Source organism: Pseudophryne corroboree, chromosome 4, assembly GCF_028390025.1.
Source record: "Pseudophryne corroboree isolate aPseCor3 chromosome 4, aPseCor3.hap2, whole genome shotgun sequence".
Taxonomy (NCBI): domain Eukaryota; kingdom Metazoa; phylum Chordata; class Amphibia; order Anura; family Myobatrachidae; genus Pseudophryne; species Pseudophryne corroboree.
This window is the reverse complement of record NC_086447.1, coordinates 563288893-563312005: the sequence shown is the minus strand read 5'-3', so window position 1 is coordinate 563312005 and position 23113 is coordinate 563288893. Positions and strand designations below refer to the sequence as shown.

The following is a 23113-nucleotide window of genomic DNA, read 5'->3' as shown; positions in this document are numbered from 1 at the left end:
TCTGCAGCATTAACAGTTAATTGTCTTAATATACATGCAGATATATACGTGTATATATACATGTGTGTGCAGTTTTTGACCGTAACATTTTACTGTGGTTTTCATCCCCTCATGTAGCTGATGTTTTTGAGACACAAGCTGCAAGTTCATCGTTTCTTCAGACTAACAACTACTTAGATGGCAAAGAGGAAATATTAACTCCAACAAGACCTAGGACCACCGAGGATCTATTTGCAGTCATTCATAGGTAGCTTTCTTATTGCTTAAGTCTATGCTCCCCTTTTTCAGAATAACTTATCACTCTAACTGCAATAACAATGAGATTTGTGTTATTACAGTGACGGACGTGATGTTTTGGCTATTTGTGTTATGTCATGCTGTTTCTGTGTTTTTACTGTATGTCTACAAATATGAACATGTGGCTCATGCATAAATGCATGGGAGAACCTACATTTGTGAATGTTTTACTAAACCTTTTACACAAGATGTTCCTTTATAAAAAATGCATTTCATTTGTAATCTGTGGAAAAGTCCCTTGTTTGTAGCAAGGGTCCCATGAGTGAGGGCATACCGCTGCTTATGGCTGAAATGCATAAAATGTTGTAGATTATTATTAAAACAAACTATCTGTTGAAATATCTAACATTGTTTTGCAGCATCCTTGGTAATATAATATTTTATGTTTAATATTTGTGCAGGCCAGAGTAATATCCTACATTTTATGTTTTGAAACTCAATAGTATTTACCACTTGTATTGGTAGACTCGAGGACAATTGTAAAAGGTTCCGATTTGCCAAAAATGGCGGGATTTAGATCAGCAATTTGTTGGTTAGTTTTGTCTTATAAAATAAACAATAAAAACACTGCTTTAAATCCCACTGAAATCTCACCTTCCCAAATGGGAACCTATTACATTTGACCCTTAGCGAGTAAATACATGGAAAATGGCCAGCATGCTGTATAACTTCTGGAATCCAGATGCTTGTATTCATCAGCATCTCCTAAATATTGGTGCTGCTATGTTACTAACTGACCTAATAACAAAAAAAGTGATATATTTCATTGCTTAATAATCAGTGTACTCACATACAGCAACACATTGTGTAGTGTGACACCACTGACTGGCAGCAGTTGCTAGGGACAGTCATTTGTGTGGGCAGTCACAGTAAGTTGGTGTGTGCTGTGTTTCTCACCCTCTAAAAGAGATTTCTAGCGATTATTCAGTCCATTTTTAGTTCCACTCAATATCACATTGTAATATGTCATTTTATTCTTTATTTTACGCATTTTGTAGCAGTTATCACTTATATGATGCAAACACAATACATTGACCATGCCTAATGTTTACTATGCATCTCTCTCTTTTTATTTTTCTTTTTATCTACTAATATTCCCCTCTGTCAATACCCCCCTACTCTCTGCTGATTCTATAATGCAGTTTGGAGCAAAGCCTCAACGCCAATGCCTCATGGCAAGCATGGCTGAACCTGGCAAGTAAAACTATACACAGGACCTCACACCTCTGTGTATGACCAGTGTGGGACTACTGTTTGTCTTAATTCATTCCAACATCATTCGAAATCCCTTCTGTTATGACATTGTGGATTCAGTTGTATTCCCCAAGTAGCTATGCATCTGGGAACATTTCCTCTCATTAATCATCATGTTTTGGCTGTAATAAGATTATAAATATAGATAAATAATAATAATATGAATTCAGGGTCCTGCATATCTTTTTTTCTTTAAAAAGCAATGGAGATTAATTTACTTTCTCCACCTAGACTCACTGATAAGTGTGGCCTCATGTAAAAGCTGTCATGTTAATCGTGCAGTTCCATTTATATCAGGGGTGGGGAACCTCCGGCCCGCGGGCCGTATAAGGCCCGCGAAGCCGTTTGGTCCGGCCCACCAGCTTGTGTCAGTGAGACGCTGCCGCTCAGTCCGGCGGCAGCGTGTCTCAGCTGTCAGAACAGGGAGGAGAGCGCGGCTGTCGGGTGGGAGCGGCGGCGTGTATGACTTGAAACCAGCCGCCGGTTCGTGAGCCAATCAGAGCTCGCGGACCGGCAGCCAATCAGAAGCCGCGGCTGCCGGTCCGCGAGCTCTGATTGGCTCTCAAACCGGCGGCTAGTTTCAAGTCCTACATGCCGCCGCCGCCCAACATAGCCGCGCTCTCCTCCGTGTCCCGCCGAAAGCAGCACGGTAAGCAGCACGGAGGGGAGGGGGGGGGGCAGGGCAGGGCATCTGTATACCTGGCACTGTGGGGGGGCATCTGTATACCTGGCACTGTGGGTGGCATCTGTATACCTGGCACTGTGGGGACATCTGTATACCTGGCACTATGAGGGGCATCTGTATACCTGGCACTGTGGGGGCATCTGTATACCTGGCACTGTGAGGGGCATTTGTATACCTGGCACTGTGGGGGCATCTGTATACCTGGCACTGTGGGGACATCTGTATACCTGGCACTGTGGGGCATCTGTATACCTGGCACTGTGGGGACATCTGTATACCTGGCACTGTGGGGACATCTGTATACCTGGCACTGTGGGGGCATTTGTATACCTGGCACTGTGGGGGCATTTGTATACCTGGCACTGTGGGGGCATCTGTATACCCGGCACTGTGGGGACATCTGTATACCTGGCACTGTGAGGGGCATCTGTATACCTGGCACTGTGAGGGGCATTTGTATACCTGGCACTGTGAGGGGCATTTGTATACCTGGCACTGTGGGGGCATCTGTATACCTGGCACTGTGGGGGCATCTGTATACCTGGCACTGTGGGGGCATCTGTATACCTGGCACTGTGAGGGGCATTTGTATACCTGGCACTGTGGGGACATCTGTATACCTGGCACTGTGAGGGGCATTTGTATACCTGGCACTGTGGGGACATCTGTATACCTGGCACTGTGAGGGGCATTTGTATACCTGGCACTGTGGGGACATCTGTATACCTGGCACTGTGAGGGGCATTTGTATACCTGGTACTGTGAGGGGCATCTGTATACCTGGCACTGTGAGGGGCATTTGTATACCTGGCACTGTGGGGACATCTGTATACCTGGCACTGTGAGGGGCATTTGTATACCTGGCACTGTGGGGGCATCTGTATACCTGGCACTGTGGGGGCAATTGTGGATCTGGCACCGCACTATTGGGGGCATATGTGTATCACGTCCCATTTTAACTGGCCACACCCATTATTTATCGCACGCGCGCGCCTTCGGCGCACACACACAGTACCTCTAAGGGGCAGACCTACTGGGGGGCAGGGTAATTTTTTAAGTTGAGAATTTTTGTATGGCCCCCGAAGGATTTTATAAATATCCAAATGGCCCTCGGTAGAAAAAAGGTTCCCCACCCCTGATTTAGATGAATATTGGGTGTATTTCAGGGGCAGCACATTGTTGTTCTTCGTAGTTGTATTTATGTATGTATACGTGTTTACCAATGGGTTGTTCTGGTAATTTATTTTAGCTATTCAATGTACAAGTATATGTAACACCCAGTGATGTCACATTGCACAGTCACTGTTTACTCGTATAACATCACTGGTGTTAGGAAGGCCACGTGGACTGGTGGTGGGAGCAACAACATGTAGGTTCTACGGGATGCAGTCAGTTTACCTACAATCAAAATCCTGATGGTCAAAATACCAACAACCATTGAGCGATGGTCAAAATCCTGACATGGTCACATTACCGACAGGGACAAAATACCGACATTTAAAAGGTGGACAGGTCAAAAAAGTCGACATGAGTTTTTCATGATTTTTTCATTGAAACCGACTTGTTCATACTTTACCATCCCAGTGGACCTGGAGGGGGAATATGCCGAGCGCAGCGAGGCACCGTGCCCGAAGCGTGAGCCATGCGAGGGGATGCGGTACACTTATATGGTGTCGATGTCGACCTATATTGACATACACACCAAAAAAACCTGAAGAACTCATGTCGACTTTTTAAACTCTCAACATTTGAAATTTTGGTATTTTGACCTTGTCGGTATTTTGGCCATGTCGGGATTTTGTCCGTCGGTCAATTGTTGTCGGTATTTTGACCATCCGGATTTTGATTGTAGGTATTTCATACTAAACCCGGTTCTACACATGATGAATGTAGGTGAAGGTTTGGAACGTGTCTGAGACCATTGGCACAATAGCTAGCAATCTGACTGAAACACAACTAACCACATATATTGGGAAACATGGAAACACTGTGAGAAGAAGTCCAAAATGGCAGCTATTCCATGCATTATACATTTACATAGATATTTTGCAAGAATTCCCCATCTTCAGTTTCTGGCAGATTTGTGTATCTGATCCACATTTTTGTATTTCACTGTCAAAATAACTGGGACTGATAATACAGAAACCTAGCGTAGCAAGTGGTGGAGGCAACTGAAACTGGCAAACAAATGAAAGGTCAGGTGGGGGTTGATAAAAGTAACTGCTGGTGGTTTTTCCAAACCAGTTCAGAGTCATTTTTGTTTTTATTGAATTCAGGGAATCGGGAATATCTTGAGAATATATTTAGATTTAATGCACAATGTGAAAACAGCATAAACATGGATAAATGCACAAGTCTAAACTGTAATGAATGGTTACCTTTATTGTGTTATACTAATGATGACATTTGTGTGTCCATTGTCGTGCTGATTTTACATTGTACTGCACCATATTCCCCCTATCAGTGAGTTTTCGTACCACTTTTTTTTTTTCTTGACAGAATTCTGCTTCACATGTCCTAATTAGTCTGCCTACCAAGTAATCAAACCGTGGCATTCACATATATATCAGATAAGCTGTGTTTTCTTTATAAATTGTTACGGGACCACTTTATATTTTATTTGAGCAGATTGGTGATTAAGGGGGACATTTACTAAGCAGTGATAAGAGTGGAGAAGTGAGCCAATGGAGAAGTTGCCAATGGCAACCAATCAGCACTGAAGTAACATCTATAATTTGCGTACTGTAGAATTATACAGAGCTGCTGATTGGTTGATGGGGCAACTTCTCCACTGGCTCACTTCTCCGCTCTTATCACTGCTTAGTAAATGTCTCCCTAAATGCCCTAGGAGTCGCCCTTTGTTGTTTGCTATATGAATGTGTGTGTATGTCTGTTATATATACATCCATCCTTATTCTGTCCCTTGCCCCCCAACCCACATCCCATTACTAATACTTATCCCCCTCTGTTCTCGGTTATCTTCTCTCACATTAATGGTGTGTGCCGTGCATGTGTCACAGCCACGATTAGGTCATCACGCAAACAAGCTCCAGTTTTATAATAAACATATAGAAATTCCAGTTTTATTGATCGTATTACAATTTTCAACGGGGGGAAGGGGGGCAGTGGAGGTGTAGGGAGGGACAGGGGAACACTTTCAGGCACAAATACAATCTCCATAACAGGCTAATAATATTTAGGGGTTGAAATATATGTTTCCTTTGTGTGACAGGAAGAATTTCTTTTTCCGACTCTCCTGAATAGAAATAAACATGCAGTGAAGACCTGCTGTGCGTTGCTTGGACCTGTCTCAGGGTAGACTACTGCCATCTTGTGGTACAGATTTGTTACACATTCATAACACCAACTAATTCTTGTGTCTGCATTACAAGAAATAATGATGGAAATAATACACTATGAGAATAACTTAACACACATCGTGAAACACACTAAAGGGTTAAATAGTTTTTTGTTTTTTTTTTATTCCTGACCATTTCATCCTGAGTGCTGGTAAAGCGTGTACTATACAGAACAGGTGTGATATGGATATGTTGCTGCTGATAAAATGTCATAAGGATACTATGTTGAGCTAACTGGCAGCTGTAATACAATTTTACCCTGTTATACAATCATGGATTTTACTGAGAAACTACAAGAAAGGAATAATAGTTTGCAATCAGGGAGATTGATGGACTATTCAGGGAGTTAGGGAGATTGCTGCTATTGCTATAGGCAACTATGGTGTAATGGGCAACCACAATTATTATTTTCAGCCAGATTGAGGGGCCTATTTACTAAGCCAAGGAGAGAGAGAATGTGGGCGGTGATAAAGTACCAGCCAATCCGCCCCTAACTGCCATGTTACGGGCTGCGTTTAAAAAATGACAGGAGCTGTTTGGTTGGTACTTTATCGCTCTCCACTTTATCTCTGTCCTAGGCTTAGTAAATAGACCTCAAGGTAATTTGTATACACTATTCACTGATTGTCACAATATACAGATTTATATATATATATATATATATATATATATATAAAAATGTAAAAGACTATTTAGATATGAGAAGTTAGGGTGATGCTTGAAGTTCTTATGAATGTGCAGGACAGGAGGTGGGGGCTGTTGCCATCACAGTCCGACGACACTGACACTAGTGTAGCTTGTGTACAGCTGCCCCGTCACTTCCACTGTGTTATTTCTCTGTCATTGGGAATGGGAGGCTTGGCCCATGCTTATGAGGTTTGAAACTCAAGATGTATCTAGCTAAGTGGAACTGCACTTTCAACATATACAATTAAACAGAGTCTCTTACATGTTGGGCTATAGCTATTGTATTCCACTCTGCAAATCTATTTTTATATATTGAAATTCATTCAAACTAATCTTTTTTTTTTTTTTTTTTGTTTGCTAAACAGATCCAAAAGAAAGATTCTTGGCCGCAAGGATTCTGATGATGATCACTGTAGAAATCTCTCTCCTTCACCACCAGTCACTCCAACTGGTGCAATGCCAAATGTAAGCTCCTTTAAGCAAACTGGTGCAATCCAAAGAAGTGTACGAAAGTCCAGCACCAGCAGTGACAACTTCAAAGCTCTCTTACTGAAAAAGGGAAGCCGGTCTGAGAGTGGATCACGCATGTCTGCTGCAGAAATGCTGAAACACACTGACCCAAGATCTCAGAGATCAAAATCTGATTCATCCTTGGAACTACCAGACAGCCCAACATGGACCTCCCCAAACAAGAACAGAAGAGCACAGGAGGAATGGGCAAAGAGTGAGGGGCTGATGCCAAGGAGCATGTCTGTTTCGGGAACAAGATACAGCCGCTCTAGGACCCCACCCTCTGCAGCTAGCAGCAAATACAATGTCCGGAGCCGCCTGCAGAGCAGTCCCATGACCGTTATCTGTGAATGGGAAGGAGAGGCTGCTGACCATTTAGAAAACAGCTTTTCCAAGGCACCACTTCTGAGCACAATGAGTGTAGACAGGTTCCAAAGAACTAACTCTGAACTGAATGACTCTTTAGGTGCAGAAGGATCCAATCCCAGAGTCCACATAGACTTGATGAGTAGATTTATGGAAGGCACTCCAAGAAAAGACAATGGCTCTTCAGGAGAAAATAGCTAAGAGACACTGAGACAAGGTGTTCAATGAAATGTATTAAACCAATCCCAGTGAAGCAGTGTGACTGCTATGATCATATAAGCAATGTTGCACATTGCCACGCACTTGATACATGTACAGTAAATGCTTAGCATTGTGATCTGTGTGAGATAGCATTTAGCGGGATTGACCTAGTATGCAGCACCTGCAAACCAGAGTGTGCTGGAACCAAAGTTGGGAAAGGTAGCAGATGTGCATCCAGGCATGCAGCAGGTACAGCTAAGTGATATCTACTAATAGATGATGGGCCATAGATGCGCTGTTGGCATTTCCTGCTCTGGACTCCAATGACAGCTCTTACAATAGGTGGGCTTATCACACTAACCCAATCAAGTTGCTGGTTTGTGATTCCACTGGTACTGTATTGCTTTTGTATTAATATCGCAGTTGAGTCACCTCTCTTGTGTATGTCCAGCTGCTGTGCAGCGGTACAAGCCCAGGTTTTTCCTATCTAGAATTTCATACAACACTTTAACACACTGAAGTTTTCATGACTTGCTCATAGAAGTCTATTAAGTATAATGCCTCTTTAGAAATAGATGCAAATCGCATAGAAGGCTGTAAGTTTAAAATGCAAATATACATGCTAAAGCATTGCAGTGACAAACATAACTGGAGGTATATATTAGTTGCAGCAAAGGATTTCAATCATTTCTGGCTAGTGCCCATTGCAGTGCATTGTGTAACAAACACTACCATTTATTATTACTACTTTCTCAGACTGAGAACTTGCACTACAGAGCTGTTTGCGTAACCTTTATATATTAATGTTTGACCTTCTTCCTACAAAGAAAAAGACTAAAAGTAATGACCACTGGTTTTTCTTCTCTAAAAATGCAAAATTTTGGTTACCAAAGAATAGTTTTTATTTCCTAAAAGCAGAATGCCTGTACAATTTCTTAACAGTTCTTATTTGTTAAAAAAAAAAAAAGGCATTTTACAATTTGGACAGAATGAGTTTGTTTTTTACTGTTTTATAGCATCTTTTTGATGTATTGTGTAGTTTTTATATTATTTGTATATATTAGAATTTCTTAATCTTCAATTTTTAACCTGCATTTAAAATTTGTACATTTTTGAGCATTTTAGAAAGAAAGGTTCAGTAGTTAACCCATCTGATGCTGGAGGAGGTTACATCAGTATGTGATTGTAATATACTATGTTGCAGCCTCCTACAGCAATAAAATGAGTTAATTTATTTTAGTACTTCTGTGAAATGTGTCTGTGACTCTCATTATTTGTAATACTGTAAGCATTCAGGGGCCTTCAGTTTATTAGGACAATGACAATGCTGTGACTATGCTTCAAATAAAGCATGGCTGAAATTACATTGATCCTGTCTTTAATGTGGTTTGTTATCTGTGGAAAATCCACACGTAAACAATACAACTGTAACATCTTGTCTTTCCTTGAACATCAGAATTGGTCCGTTCATCATTCAGAAGTTGGTATGTTGACAATACCATACTTCTGTCAGAATCTGTACCACACAAAGGGGGTAATTCTGAGTTGATCTCAGCAGGATTTTTGTTAGCAGTTGGGCAAAACCATGTGCACTGCAGGGGAGGCAGATATAACATGTGCAGAGAGAGTTAGATTTGGGTGGGTTATTTTGTTTCTGTGCAGGGTAAATACTGGCTGCTTTATTTTACACTGCAATTTAGATTGCAGATTGAACACACCACACCCAAATCTAACTATCTCTGCACATGTTATATCTGCCTCCCCTGCAGTGCACATGGTTTTGCCCAACTGCTAACAAAGATCCTGCTGCGATCAACTCAGAATTACCCCCAAAGTTATAAACTGCCCCATTATCTTTTTGCCTTATTTGCCTGCTAATATATCACACATTCTACATATAAACAATTGGAAAAAGGATTACAGTGACACAACACCGAAGGGATCCCTGAGTCTTCTGATTTATCAGGATTGTCCTAGTTTTCCAGACACACGATGCACCTAGATAATTAGTAGGAATCAATACATTTACTGCACATGGCACATAAAAGCATGCATCTCAACATTTAGAAGAGAAATAGGATGAAATGCACCCCACTACCAATGCACAGAGGCACATATTGTGTAACCCACACCACAGTATTGCACCCTCCAAAAGTGAGGCTGTCCTGCTAGGGAAAAAAATACAGACTGTTGTGGAGTAATCCAAATAAATTCTAATTCTGCTTGTATGGGCTGAAATGTCATAACACAGAGCTGTTCTAGGTTTCTGGTGTGGTATCCAGTCTATAGATCTACATTAAACAGGTCTACACTTAATAGGTTGACCACTAATGATAGACATGCATTAGGTCGACAGTCAAAAGATCGACATGTAAAAGGTCGACATGGTCAAAGGGTCGACATTACAATGGTTGACACACAGTTTTGTTGTTTTTTTTCAACTTTTTCATACTTTACCATCCATGTGGACTACGATTGGGAGTAGTAACCTGTGCCGTCCTGAAGCATGGCGAGTGAACGTGGTACACTGATGGGGCTTGTTTGTGGCAGAAAAGTTACAAAACACCCCTCCCCCCCAAAAAATAAAAATAAAAATCTGCCCTTTTTGGGTCAACTATTTCCATGTCGACCTTTTGACCCTGTCTACCTTTTCTACTTTCTACCTATTTTATGTCGACCTTTTAACCCTGTTGACCTACTGCATGTCTATCATTAGTGGTAGACTTATTGACTGTAGACCGTTTTAGTGTAGATCTAATAATCCATACCTTCTGGTGTAGTATTATGGGGAGTCTTATGGTTGCAGGATCTAATTTCTTGGCCTGAGCACCAGACACCTGGATCTATTGAATTTGGCTACACACTGTACACAGGCGGATTGGGATCGAACACCAGCCCGGGAAATTTATGGAAGCAACCCTAATGGGGGCGGAGTCTGCTGAGGGGGCTGTCAAGAGAGCATGGTAACTCCTCAGAGGTCCTCAGAGTACAGGGTGGGAGCACACACTACATACAGCACAGTACAGGGAGGAAGCGCCACGCTATTTATTCTCCCTACAGGGGGGGTCGTGGACCCCCAAGAGGGAGAATATATGTCGGTATGCCGGGTGTCGGGATCCCGGCGCCAGTATACTGTGCGCCGGGATCCCGACTTTCGGCATACTGAAGACCACCCCTACATACAACATAGTACAGGGAAGGAGCACATACTACATACAGCACAGTACAGGGAGGGAGCACACACTACATACAGCACAGTACAGGGGGGGAGCACACACTACATACAGCACAGTACAGGGAGGGAGCACACACTACATACAGCACAGTACAGGGAGGAGGAGCACACACTACATACAGCACAGTACAGGGAGGGGAGCACACACTACATACAGCACAGTACAGGGAGGAGGAGTACACACTACATACAGCATAGTACAGGGAAGAGGAGCACACACTACATACAGCACAGTACAGGGAGGAGGAGCACACACTACATACAGCACAGTACAGGGAGGGAGCACACACTACATACAGCACAGTACAGGGAGGGGAGCACACACTACATACAGCACAGTACAGGGAGGGAGCACACACTACATACAGTACAGGGAGGAGGAGCACACACTACATACAGCACAGTACAGGGAGGGAGCACACACTACATACAGCACAGTACAGGGAAGGAGCACATACTACATACAGCACAGTACAGGGAGGGGAGCACTCACTACATACAGCACAGTACAGGAAGGGAGCACACACTACATACAGCACAGTACAGGGAGGGGGAGCACACACTACATACAGCACAGTACAGGGAGGGAGCACGCACTACATACAGGACAGTACAGGGAGGGAGCACACACTACATACAGCACAGTACAGGGAGGGAGCACACACTACATACAGCACAGTACAGAAAGGGAGCACACACTACATACAGCACAGTACAGGGAAGGAGCACATACTACATACAGCACAGTACAGGGAGGGAACACACACTACATACAGCATAGTACAGGGAAGAGGAGCACACACTACATACAGCACAGTACAGGGAGGAGGAGCACACACTACATACAGCACAGTACAGGGAGGGAGCACACACTACATACAGCACAGTACAGGGAGGGGAGCACACACTACATACAGCACAGTACAGGGAGGGAGCACACACTACATACAGTACAGGGAGGAGGAGCACACACTACATACAGCACAGTACAGGGAGGGAGCACACACTACATACAGCACAGTACAGGGAAGGAGCACATACTACATACAGCACAGTACAGGGAGGGGAGCACTCACTACATACAGCACAGTACAGGAAGGGAGCACACACTACATACAGCACAGTACAGGGAGGGGGAGCACACACTACATACAGCACAGTACAGGGAGGGAGCACGCACTACATACAGGACAGTACAGGGAGGGAGCACACACTACATACAGCACAGTACAGGGAGGGAGCACACACTACATACAGCACAGTACAGAAAGGGAGCACAGCACAGTACAGGGAAGGAGCACATACTACATACAGCACAGTACAGGGAGGGAACACACACTACATACAGCATAGTACAGGGAAGAGGAGCACACACTACATACAGCACAGTACAGGGAGGAGGAGCACACACTACATACAGCACAGTACAGGGAGGGAGCACACACTACATACAGCACAGTACAGGGAGGGAACACACACTACATACAGCATAGTACAGGGAAGAGGAGCACACACTACATATAGCACAGTACAGGGAGGAGGAGCACACACTACATACAGCACAGTACAGGGAGGGAGCACACACTACATACAGCACAGTACAGGGAGGGGAGCACACACTACATACAGTACAGGGAGGAGGAGCACACACTACATACAGCACAGTACAGGGAGGGAGCACACACTACATACAGCACAGTACAGGGAAGGAGCACATACTACATACAGCACAGTACAGGGAGGGGAGCACACACTACATACAGCACAGTACAGGGAAGGAGCACATACTACATACAGTACAGGGAGGGAGCACACACTACATACAGCACAGTACAGGGATGGAGCACACACTACATACAGCACAGTACAGGAATGGAGCACACACTACATACAGCACAGTACAGAGAGGAGGAGCACACACTACATACAGCACAGTACAGGGAGGGAGCACACACTACATACAGTACAGGGAGAAGGAGCACACACTACATACAGCACAGTACAGGGAAGGAGCACACACTAAATACAGCACAGTACAGGGAGGGAGCACACACTACATACAGCACAGTACAGGGAGGGAGCACACACTACATACAGCACAGTACAGGGAGGGGGAGCACACACTACATACAGCACAGTACAGGGAGGGGGAGCACACACTACATACAGCACAGTACAGGGAGGGGGAGCACACACTACATACAGCGCAGTACAGGGAGAGGGAGCACACACTACATACAGCACAGTACATGGAGAGAGCACACACTACATACAGCACAGTACAGGGAGGGGGAGCACACACTACATACAGCGCAGTACAGGGAGGAGCACACACTAAATACAGCACAGTACAGGGAGGGAGCACACACTACATACAGCGCAGTACAGGAAGGAGGAGCACACACTACATACAGCACAGTACAGGGAGGGAGCACACACTACATACAGCACAGTACAGGGAGGAGGAGCACACACTACATACAGCACAGTACAGGGAGGGAGCACACACTACATACAGCACAGTACAGGGATGGAGCACACACTACATACAGCACAGTACAGGGAGGGAGCACACACTACATACAGCACAGTACAGGGATGGAGCACACACTACATACAGCACAGTACAGAGAGGAGGAGCACATACTACATACAGCACAGTACAGGGAAGGAGCACACACTAAATACAGCACAGTACAGGGAGGGAGCACACACTACATACAGCACAGTACAGGGAGGAGCACACACTAAATACAGCACAGTACAGGGAGGGAGCACACACTACATACAGCACAGTACAGGGAAGGAGCACACACAAGTAGTGAAACACAGACACGGTACCAGCGCAGCAGAATCTATCCCAGTGGCCAATCCGTCCCGGATTTACATACATAGCCACCACATTACATACATAGCCACCACATTATTACAGGAATAGAACCACATTACACGTATAGCACCGCATTATAAAAATAGCACCACATAACACGAATAGCACGGCATTATACAAATAGCTCCACATTACACGTATAGCACCTCATTACACAAATAGCACCACATTACAGTCATAGCCACCGCATTATTTATTATTATTATCCTTTATTTATATGGCGCCACAAGGGTTCCGCAGCGCCCAATTACAGAGTACATAAACAAATAATCAAACAGGAAAACAGCAACTTACAGTTGATGACAATATAAGACAAGTACAGGGTAAATAAACATAGTTACATCAGCAGATGACACTGGAATAAGTATCAGGTGGCAGAAGACTGCTGGATTTGGCGCAGTTGAAGATTATTAAAGTAAGAAAAAGGATAAGCACATGAGGGAAGGGGGCCCTACTCGTGAGAGCTTACATTCTAAAGGGGAGGGGTAGACAGACAGGGGTGACACAGATGGGGTACATAGAGAGCGTGGAACAGAGGGTTAGGATGAGATTTGGCTGGGTTTGGTGAAGAAGTTGGTCTTGAGAGCCCGTTTGAAGTTTTGTAGAGAGGAGAGTCTGAGAGGGAGAGGTAGGGAATTCCAGAGAAGTGGTGCAGCACGTGAAAAATCTTGGAGGTAGGAGTGGGAGGAAGTAATCCGTAGGCAGGAGAGTCGGCGTGCATTAGCAGAGCGAAGAGGACGAGTGGGAGTGTAAAGGGAGATAAGGTCAGAGATGTAGATGGGAGAGGAGTGGGTGAGAGCTTTGTAAGCGAGTGTAAGAAGCTTGAAATGGATTCTGAAAGGGAAGGGGAGCCAGTGAAGGTCTAGTAAGAGAGGAGAGGTGGACGTAGTGCATTTGGTGAGTAAAATGAGCATTGAGGATAGATTGGAGTGGAGAGTGGTATTTGTCAGGAATGCCAGTCAGGAGGAGATTACAGTAGTCCAGTCTGGAGATGACCAGTGAGTGGATAAGAGTCTTAGTAGCATCCTGGGTCAGAAAGGGTCTGAGCCTGGAAATATTTTTTAGATGAAAACGGCAGGTTTGTGAAAGGTGCTGAATGTGTGGTTTGAAGGAGAGGGAGGAGTCAAGGATTACTCCAAGGCAGCGCACTTGGGGGCTAGAGGAGATAGTAGTGCCATCAATAGATAATGAGATTGTAGGAGGTGAGGTTATGCGGGAGGGAGGGAAGATGATCAGCTCGGTCTTAGACATGTTAAGTTTAAGAAAGCGCTGGGACATCCAGGAAGAGGTAGCAGAGAGACAGTTGGAGATACGAGTGAGGAGAGCAGGGGAGAGGTCTGGAGAGGAAAGATAGATTTGGGTGTCCTCAGCATAGAGATGATATTGGAAACCAAAAGAACTAATGAGCTTACCTAGTGAGGAGGTATAGAGAGAGAGGAGAAGAGGACCAAGGACAGAACCTTGGGGTACACCTACAGTTAGTGGAAGTGAGGGGGAGGTGGAGACAGAGAATGAACGGTCAGAGAGGTAGGAAGACAGCCAAGAGAGGGCAGTGTCACGCAGACCAATGGAGTGAAGGATTTGCAGTAGGAGGGGATGGCCCACAGTGTCAAAAGCAGTAGAGAGATCAAGTAGAATAAGCAGAGAGTAGTGTCCCTTAGATTTGGCAGCATGGAGGTCATTGCATACTTTTGTAAGGGCAGTTTAAGTGGAGTGGAGAGGACGGAAGCCAGACTGGAATGGGTCAAGCAGTGAGTGTGAGGAAAGAAAGGAAGTAAGGCGGTTGTAGACAATACGCTCAAGGAGTTTGGAGGCAAAAGGGAGGAGAGAGATGGGTCGGTAGTTGGAGAGAGTGTTTGGATCAAGGGTAGGTTTTTTAAGAATAGGAGAGATGAGTGCATGTTTGAAGGCAGAGGGGACAGTGCCTGATGAGAGGGAGAGATTGAGAAGGTGGGAAAGATGGGAACAAGCAGAAGGAGAGAAGTAGCGGAGGAGGCGGGAGGGGATAGGGTCAAGTGGGGAGGTGGTGAGGGGACAGGAATGAATGAGGGCCATGATTTCCTCTCCAGATGCATGGGAGAAAGATGTCAGAATTGGCATTACATACGTGGCCACCGCATTACATACGTAGCCACAGCATTACATATGTAGCCACCGCATTACATAAATAGGCCCATCATCATGGACAGACATTGGGCAGCTATAGGGCTGAAGGACTTTGCATTAGAGATTGTCCCGGGGCTGGTTGTGAGTGCTGCCTGATCAGCTGGCATCCTGAGAACAAGGTACGTCCTGCTCCTGTCCAGTCCTCAAACTATACACTGTGACCGGGGACGCCCTAACTCTTACACCATCATGATAATGCAAATAATGTAATTAAAAATAACCTCTCTGCCGGGTCCCCTTCAGTGCTCAGTTGCCGCTCTGGCCAGTTCAGTGAGAGTGCGGCAGCTAGGGTGGCGGCGGGTGTAGTGAACCCAGCTCCGACCATCGCTATGCTGCTGCTCCCGGGCCGGGCTCGTTCAGGAGACCTTTGGCCGGGGCCGGCAGCACCCGGGAGTGCTCGCTAGCCTAACTTCTGGATTGTGTTCCAATGAAACGCAAGCACTGGAAGCAGTGTGAGCCAGCCAAGCCTGAGTGTGAATAGGCCTGGCTGAGGGGGATATGGGACTGACCCATCGGAATCTGTCATGGTGTCCTCCGCCCCTACACACACACACACACACACACACACACACACACGTAAATCCAAATTGCCAACAGGTCTAGTAGTTCTGAACACAGGCTGAAAGTCTGAATCTATTATGTTTCCAGGTTATATATTTATATATGTATTTTAGAAGTCACTGTTTTAAACAACAAAAATATATTCAGTTGATCCATTACCATGGAAAAATCTATAGCCAGTCATGTATTTGGTCATTGGAAGAGCCCACCTCTCTTGTGCTTTGGGTCTGATTCAGAGTTGGAGGCAGGTATCTGAGGCTGCACAAGGTCCGTTCTGCGCATGCACAGAATGGACCTTGCGCTGTTGCATGGAGTTTGCCGCTGCCTGATTGGAAGTAGCTTTGAGGGGGTAGGAAAGGTGGCAAGGTAAGGACTCCGTTTTCTGGGTGGGGAGAGCCAAGGGTCTGTGTGTCACCATACAGGCTTCTAGGCCTTTCAGCCCCAATTCCGTTGGCCAGCTGCGCAGACTGAGGCTTACTCAGGTAGCAGTTTGCGAGGAACATCGCAACAGACGGTCACGATGTTGGATCCCAGCTTGTGTTGTCTGTCGCAGTGTTGGGATCGCAGTTACATGCAGGAGGCGTCTCTTCTACTGAGATGTCTCCTGCATCCTTCAAATTGGTCAGAAATTCAAAGCTGCTTGCAAGTGGCATTTAATTTCCATCCACCTCAGAATCATGCTGCTGTCTGTTCGTCTCTCTCTTTGCCTTGTTTGGGGTCCCCTATTTCTCCTTTCTGTCTTTTGACTGGTGCTTGAATCTGTGCAGGGCAAAATTAAATGTATGGACTAGCACAATATTCTGGAGCAAAACATACTACCAAGTGTCCAAAAGCTGTGTCTCAGTCACAGGTCATGGGTCCTCCAACAGAATGATGATTCAAATTACACAGCTAAAAGCACCCAAGAATGATAACATGATAAGAAAACATTGGGCTATTCTGAAGTGGAGTGGCACTTGATATGCCGGCCGTCGGGATCCCGACGCTCTGCATACCGACGGCGGGATACCGACAGCTATTCTCCTTCTTGGGGTGTCCACGACACCCCTGGAGGGAGAAGCGCGCCACTGTGCCCACAGCGTGGCGAGCACAGCGAGCCCACAAGAGGCTCTTTTCCACTTACCCTGCTGCCGGCATTCCTGCAGTCGGGATCCCAGTGCCGGTATGCTGGGCGCCGGGATAACATAGTACACCCCTGAAGTGGCCTTTTATGAGCTTTGATCTGAATCCTATTGAAAGAGCTGAAACATGCTGCCTGGAGTAGGCACCCATCAAATCTGAGACAGCTGGAGCAGTCTGCTAAGCAAGAGTGGGCCAAACTAATGAGTATATTCAATTAAGGTCGGATCCATTCCGACATGCATTTGCCGGAAAGGATCCGAAAGGGTTAATCAATGCCCATCTCAATTCGACTTTAAAAAAGTCGAATTGAGATGAGGGACTGGAGAGGGGGTAGAGCCGCAGAAGGATGTGGCACAGCCGGCAGACCTCACGGCAGCGTCCACCCGGTTCCAGCAAGAGGGAGCTCACTAGCTGGAGCCGGGTGGACGCTGCCGTGAGCGGCGGCTATGACATGTCCTCCTGCAGCGCTGTGCTGTAGCGCTGCTGTCCCCTGTCTGCCTGCGGCTCTCCCCCGTCTGCCCGTGGCTCTCCCCCCTCTCCTCCTCGCAGGTCCCTCATCTCAGCTCGACTTTTTATTAAGTCGAACTGAGATGGTCGAAAACGGGGCCAAAACCTGTGGAATTTGGCCCCGTTTCCCTCAGAAGTACGCGCATTGACAGCTATAGCGCCAATTCACGTACTATTCGACAAGTCAAATTCCCCGACTTGTCAAATAAAAATGCTTGGGACTGAATAGGTCGGAACCCCTTCCAACCTGAAAAAGTCGAAAATTGACGTCTTTTCGACAAGTGTTACAGGTGCAGATGTCCCTTTTGTGTAAATGTATTATAGCGGCTACTGATCTGAGTGCTGCGGTGCCATCTGGTGGTTCCTGCATCCGTTTCTTGGTTACTGCTGCTACTTTGGGCAGGATTTACTGAAGGGGGGATGTCTGTGTGTGTGTGTGTGTGTGTGTGTGTGTGTGTGTGTGTGTGTGTGTGTGTATGTATGTATGTATATATATGTGTGTGTGTGTGTGTGTGTGTGTGTGTGTGTGTGTGTGTGTGTGTGTCTATAGAGACAGGATTAAGACCCTTTAGTTCGCTAAATCCGAAGAAGCTCAAACCACTGAGAAAAATACCTCCTGTCAGAAAAAGTACAAGAAATAAAATGGAAGAAAAGAATTCTCATGGGAGCTTAACCACCTCAAAACATCAAAACATTGGATTTAAAAATCGTTTATTCATAAAATCAACAATGAATCTTATAACATTGTGATTAAACATTTGTAACACAAATGAATAAAAATTATTTCATAAGATCGTATGCATCAAATGAACCGAGATATATTGTTTGACAATAAGTTGGTGAATTGAATTCAGATGATATCTATTGTTGCGTAAGATATTCAACAAAAATGATTCACCTCTTACTCACCATGAATTGAATTGGTAGTCTAACTCACCATGAATTAAATTGGTAGTCTAACTAAATGTTATTATTAATCTTTCTTGAATTGTTCATTATGAATTAATTAGCAGTCTAATTATTAACCCAATTATCTCTGTAATAATGTTTCCCCAAATTGTGGATATAAATTATTCTGTCAATAACCAAGTGTTTTTTTTTAATTAATTTGTGTTGCTAGACCTCTCTGTCCTCCCCCTCCCCTCAGATGTTCATTTACATATTTTATGTATATACTTTTTTATTGTACTTTGTATTCTCTTATACATGTGCTAAAAACACAAATCACAGCGCTTGTTAAAAAGATATGTACCTTTATTAATACAATATAAAAAATTCAATAGTTTTTAATAACAACAATCTCATCCTGCGTTCCGGTCGATCCTGCAGAGCATTAAACACAAGTGTAATTGTAACTCCCAGCCTTATTAATATGGTTAGTATACAGGTTTTTCCGACTCAGCTGATTAGTCAGTCTCTTAACTTTAAATGGTTAGGAATCCTTAGCAGTGCAGTAGTTAGTATCACTGATATTGACTGATTTGTTGCAACAATTGTTTAGAATTAGTGTTTAGTGGTTAGTACAGCATGCTGTTCTCTATAGCTTTAAAACACTGACAGTGATCCACACAAGTAGATAAATCATACACCTGTTTTGACCTCTGGTTCCATGTATTGATATCTCCCGGCTCCTGGTGCTTTATCATCCCATTAGCGGTGCCATATCTGGAGTGTTCAAGTGTTTGTAGAGGTGCCTGTAGGTGATTGCAAAGTCCGACCGTTACCTGACAAGTATTGGGGGTCTCTTACGCGTTTCTCCGCCTTTAGTGCATTCAGCGGCTTCCTCAGAGATACTTCTCTGAGGAAGCCGCTGAATGCACTAAAGGCGGAAAAACGCGTAAGAGACCCCCAATACTTGTCCGGTACCGGTCGGACTTTGCAATACCCTACAGGCACCTCTCCAAACACTTGAACACTCCAGATATGGCACCGCTAATGGGATGATAAAGCACCAGGAGCCGGGAGATATCAATACATGGAACCAGAGGTCAAAACAGGTGTATGATTTATCTACTTGTGTGGATCACTGTCAGTGTTTTAAAGCTATAGAGAACAGCATGCTGTACTAACCACTAAACACTAATTCTAAACAATTGTTGCAACAAATCAGTCAATATCAGTGATACTAACTACTGCACTGCTAAGGATTCCTAACCATTTAAAGTTAAGAGACTGACTAATCAGCTGAGTCGGAAAAACCTGTATACTAACCATATTAATAAGGCTGGGAGTTACAATTACACTTGTGTTTAATGCTCTGCAGGATCGACCGGAACGCAGGATGAGATTGTTGTTATTAAAAACTATTGAATTTTTTATATTGTATTAATAAAGGTACATATCTTTTTAACAAGCGCTGTGATTTGTGTTTTTAGTTTTTGTCATTTAAGGGTGGAGTACTCTCCCTTTCAACAGCTGCTATTGATTAGTGTGTTCCTTTATGTAGATTTTAATTTATGTGTACTTATCTACCCAGCAAATAGCGCCGAGACATTTCTTTGTGTAAGTTTTTTCTGTTCTTATATATGTGACCTGATACTTTGATGATGATATTTTCAGATATCTTGCTTATTTCAACGGCATAGTCTGGATATGGTATTGAGATTCACTATTATTGATATTTGGTATGTATGTAGATATCTGAAAAATGTTAAGTTTTTTCGATAATTAAATATAAAACTTACATATCCTTTCCTGATAACCACCTAGATTATAACCCCTGATGAAGTCCTAGAGGACGAAATGCGTTGGGTTTCTTCAAGTATGTGGATTTGATCATGCATCTGAACCTTTTTGTTGAATATCTTACGCAACAATAGATATCATCTGAATTCAATTCATCAACTTATTGTCGAACAATATATCTCGGTTCATTTGATGTATACGATCTTATGAAATAATTTTTATTCATTTGTGTTACAAATGTTTACAACAATGTTATAAGATTCATTGTTGATTTTATGAATAAACAATTTTAATTTCCAATGTTTTGAGGTGGTTTAGCTCCCATGAGAATTCTTTTCTTCCATATATATATATATATATATATATATGTGTGTGTGTATGTATAGTGACAGAACCACATCGACGGAATACAGCCCTAATCACTTTATTTCCACCTCAGGCAGGTTACACAATACATGCAGGTTTTGCAGGTCAGGTTTTACAGGCATTCTTGTAACAGCATCATAATATTCCAAGTAAACACAAGTAGTACTGATTCTATATGGCTCCTAACGTATTCCCAGACCCCAAACCTATCGCCTGGCCACTGGCTGGCATCAGGAAAAATGACCTACTGAACAAACACATTTTTAAAGGTAGCAGACAAGTTGTAGTGATTAGCCCAGCTCTGGCTTACAACAGACTAAGCTAAAACTCGGACTGCTCCAATCCTGCAAAAACCTGCCATTCCCCATTAACCTCACGTGGAATCATGCTGACCCTGCCTCTCTCATTCCCCCTTATCTGCAACCACTCCGGTGAAGTTATGAATTAATCCGGTGAGTTCTCTGCCTCGCCCATACCTATTTGTGCCATCCGTCCAGGAACACACCTCTCAGCTACCTTCCACAGATCCCCTTCTTCACCCCCCCTTCCCCCCCGTCCCCTCCTTAGCTTCACCACAGGGTTGCGGATTATTCCCCATAAACGTTCTAGAAAGGATATCAGCATTGAGGTTCTGTTTTCCCAGACGATGCTGCACCTCAAATTTGAATGACTGTAAAGCCAGAAACCAGTGAGTCACACAAGCATTAATTTCTTAGTTTGCATCCATCCACTGTAAGGGTGCATGGTTGGTGATTAGCCGTAATTCTCACCCCAACAAATAGTATCTCAGGGACTCTATTGCCATTTAAACACCAAGCACTCCTGCTCCACTGTTGAGTACTTGCGTTCTCTGGACAGCAAGTTCCGGCTAAGGTAGAGGATGGGTTTCTCTTCCCCTTCTACCTTTTGGGAAAGGACTGCCCTAACTCTGTCCCAGAGGTATCAGTCTGCAACACAAACTGCTTTTTGAAATCAGGAGCTTGCAATACAGGCTCTGCACATAAAGCTTGCCTTAAATCCTGTCCAGCAGTCTCTGCGGGTCTAGACCATAATATCTTGTTTGGGGACTGTTTCCTCAGACATTCAGTAAAAGGTGCCACCCTAGTGGCAAAATCACATATGAAACTACTATAATAGCCCACCAGACCAAGGAACGTCCTGAGTTGTGACTTACATTTTGGCTTAGGCCATGTGAGAACTGCTTCCACCTTGCTGGGTTGAGGTTTAACTTGCCCTCGGCCTACAATATACCCCAGATACTTTGTCTCCATCGTTCCGATGGCACACTTCTCCGGGTTAGCTGTGAACCTGAGCTAAAAATTACAATCTAACGTCATCTAAGTATGCTACTGTGTATTCCTTGTGTGACCGGAGAAATGTATTCATAGCTCTCTGGGAAGTTGCAGGGGTGCCATGCAAACCAAAGGGCAGCAATTTATACTGGTACAACCCCTCTAGGGTAGAGAAAGCTGTCTTTGGTTTGGCAGCTTTCATCAGGGAAATTTGCCAGTACCCCTTTGTTAAATCTAGCGTGGTGAGATACTGGCTTGTTGCTACATTTTCTACCAGTTTGGCAACCCGGGGCATAGGATAATAATCAAACTGAGAAACTATTTAACTTTCTGAAGTCATTACAGAATCTCAAAGCTCCCAAAGGCTTGAACACTACAGGAGTCACTGTTTGAGTCCTTTACGACCCCTAGGTGCAGCATCTCTTTCATGTCCCATGTTACTGCTACCTGTTTGGCCTCAGATATACCCTATGGCCTATGTTTTATCACTACCCCGGGTGAAGTAACAATATCATGCTGAATGATTTGGGTTTTCCCCTGGAGGGCAGAGAACACATCCTGGTACTGTGCTACTAAGTTTATCACTTCTTGTTTCTGGCTAGGTCTCAAGGTGACTACAACGGGCACCTCACAATCTGAGGTTTTCACAGCCACTAAAGAGGGCTGACTGGCACTTTCTTTCCAAGGCTTCTACAAATTCTCCTGGTAGTATTGTACCTCTTTCTTTCTACCATCCTACCATACCTTATAGTTCACAGGTCCAACCACCTCTATGATCTCGTAAGGGCCTCGCCATTGGGCATACAGTTTACTTTCAGTAGTAGGCACGAGAACCAGTACCTTGTCCCCGGATTAGAGGTACAGTTAATATCGGTAACATAACTGCGTTTTTGACGCTGTTGCGCCCTTTTCATATGTTCATTCAGAAGT

General features: G+C 44.3%; 1 protein-coding gene across 7 annotated transcripts in view; it reads left to right on the top strand.

Annotated features, from left to right (window-relative positions):
• NHSL1 (NHS like 1) overlaps nt 1-8729 on the top strand; it is a 349242-nt gene extending 340513 nt beyond the window's left edge. For 6 of the 7 annotated variants that reach the window (XM_063917429.1, XM_063917432.1, XM_063917430.1 and 3 more), the window contains 2 exons: nt 118-247; nt 6648-8729. In XM_063917429.1, coding sequence (XP_063773499.1) covers nt 118-247; nt 6648-7359 — 842 coding nt within the window. In that variant the 3' untranslated portion in view covers nt 7360-8729. Of the gene's footprint in view, nt 1-117; nt 248-1439; nt 1714-6647 lie in introns of those variants that run through there. The other variant, XM_063917435.1, reaches the window with a different exon arrangement.
• The last annotated feature ends 14384 nt before the right edge of the window (nt 8730-23113 follow it).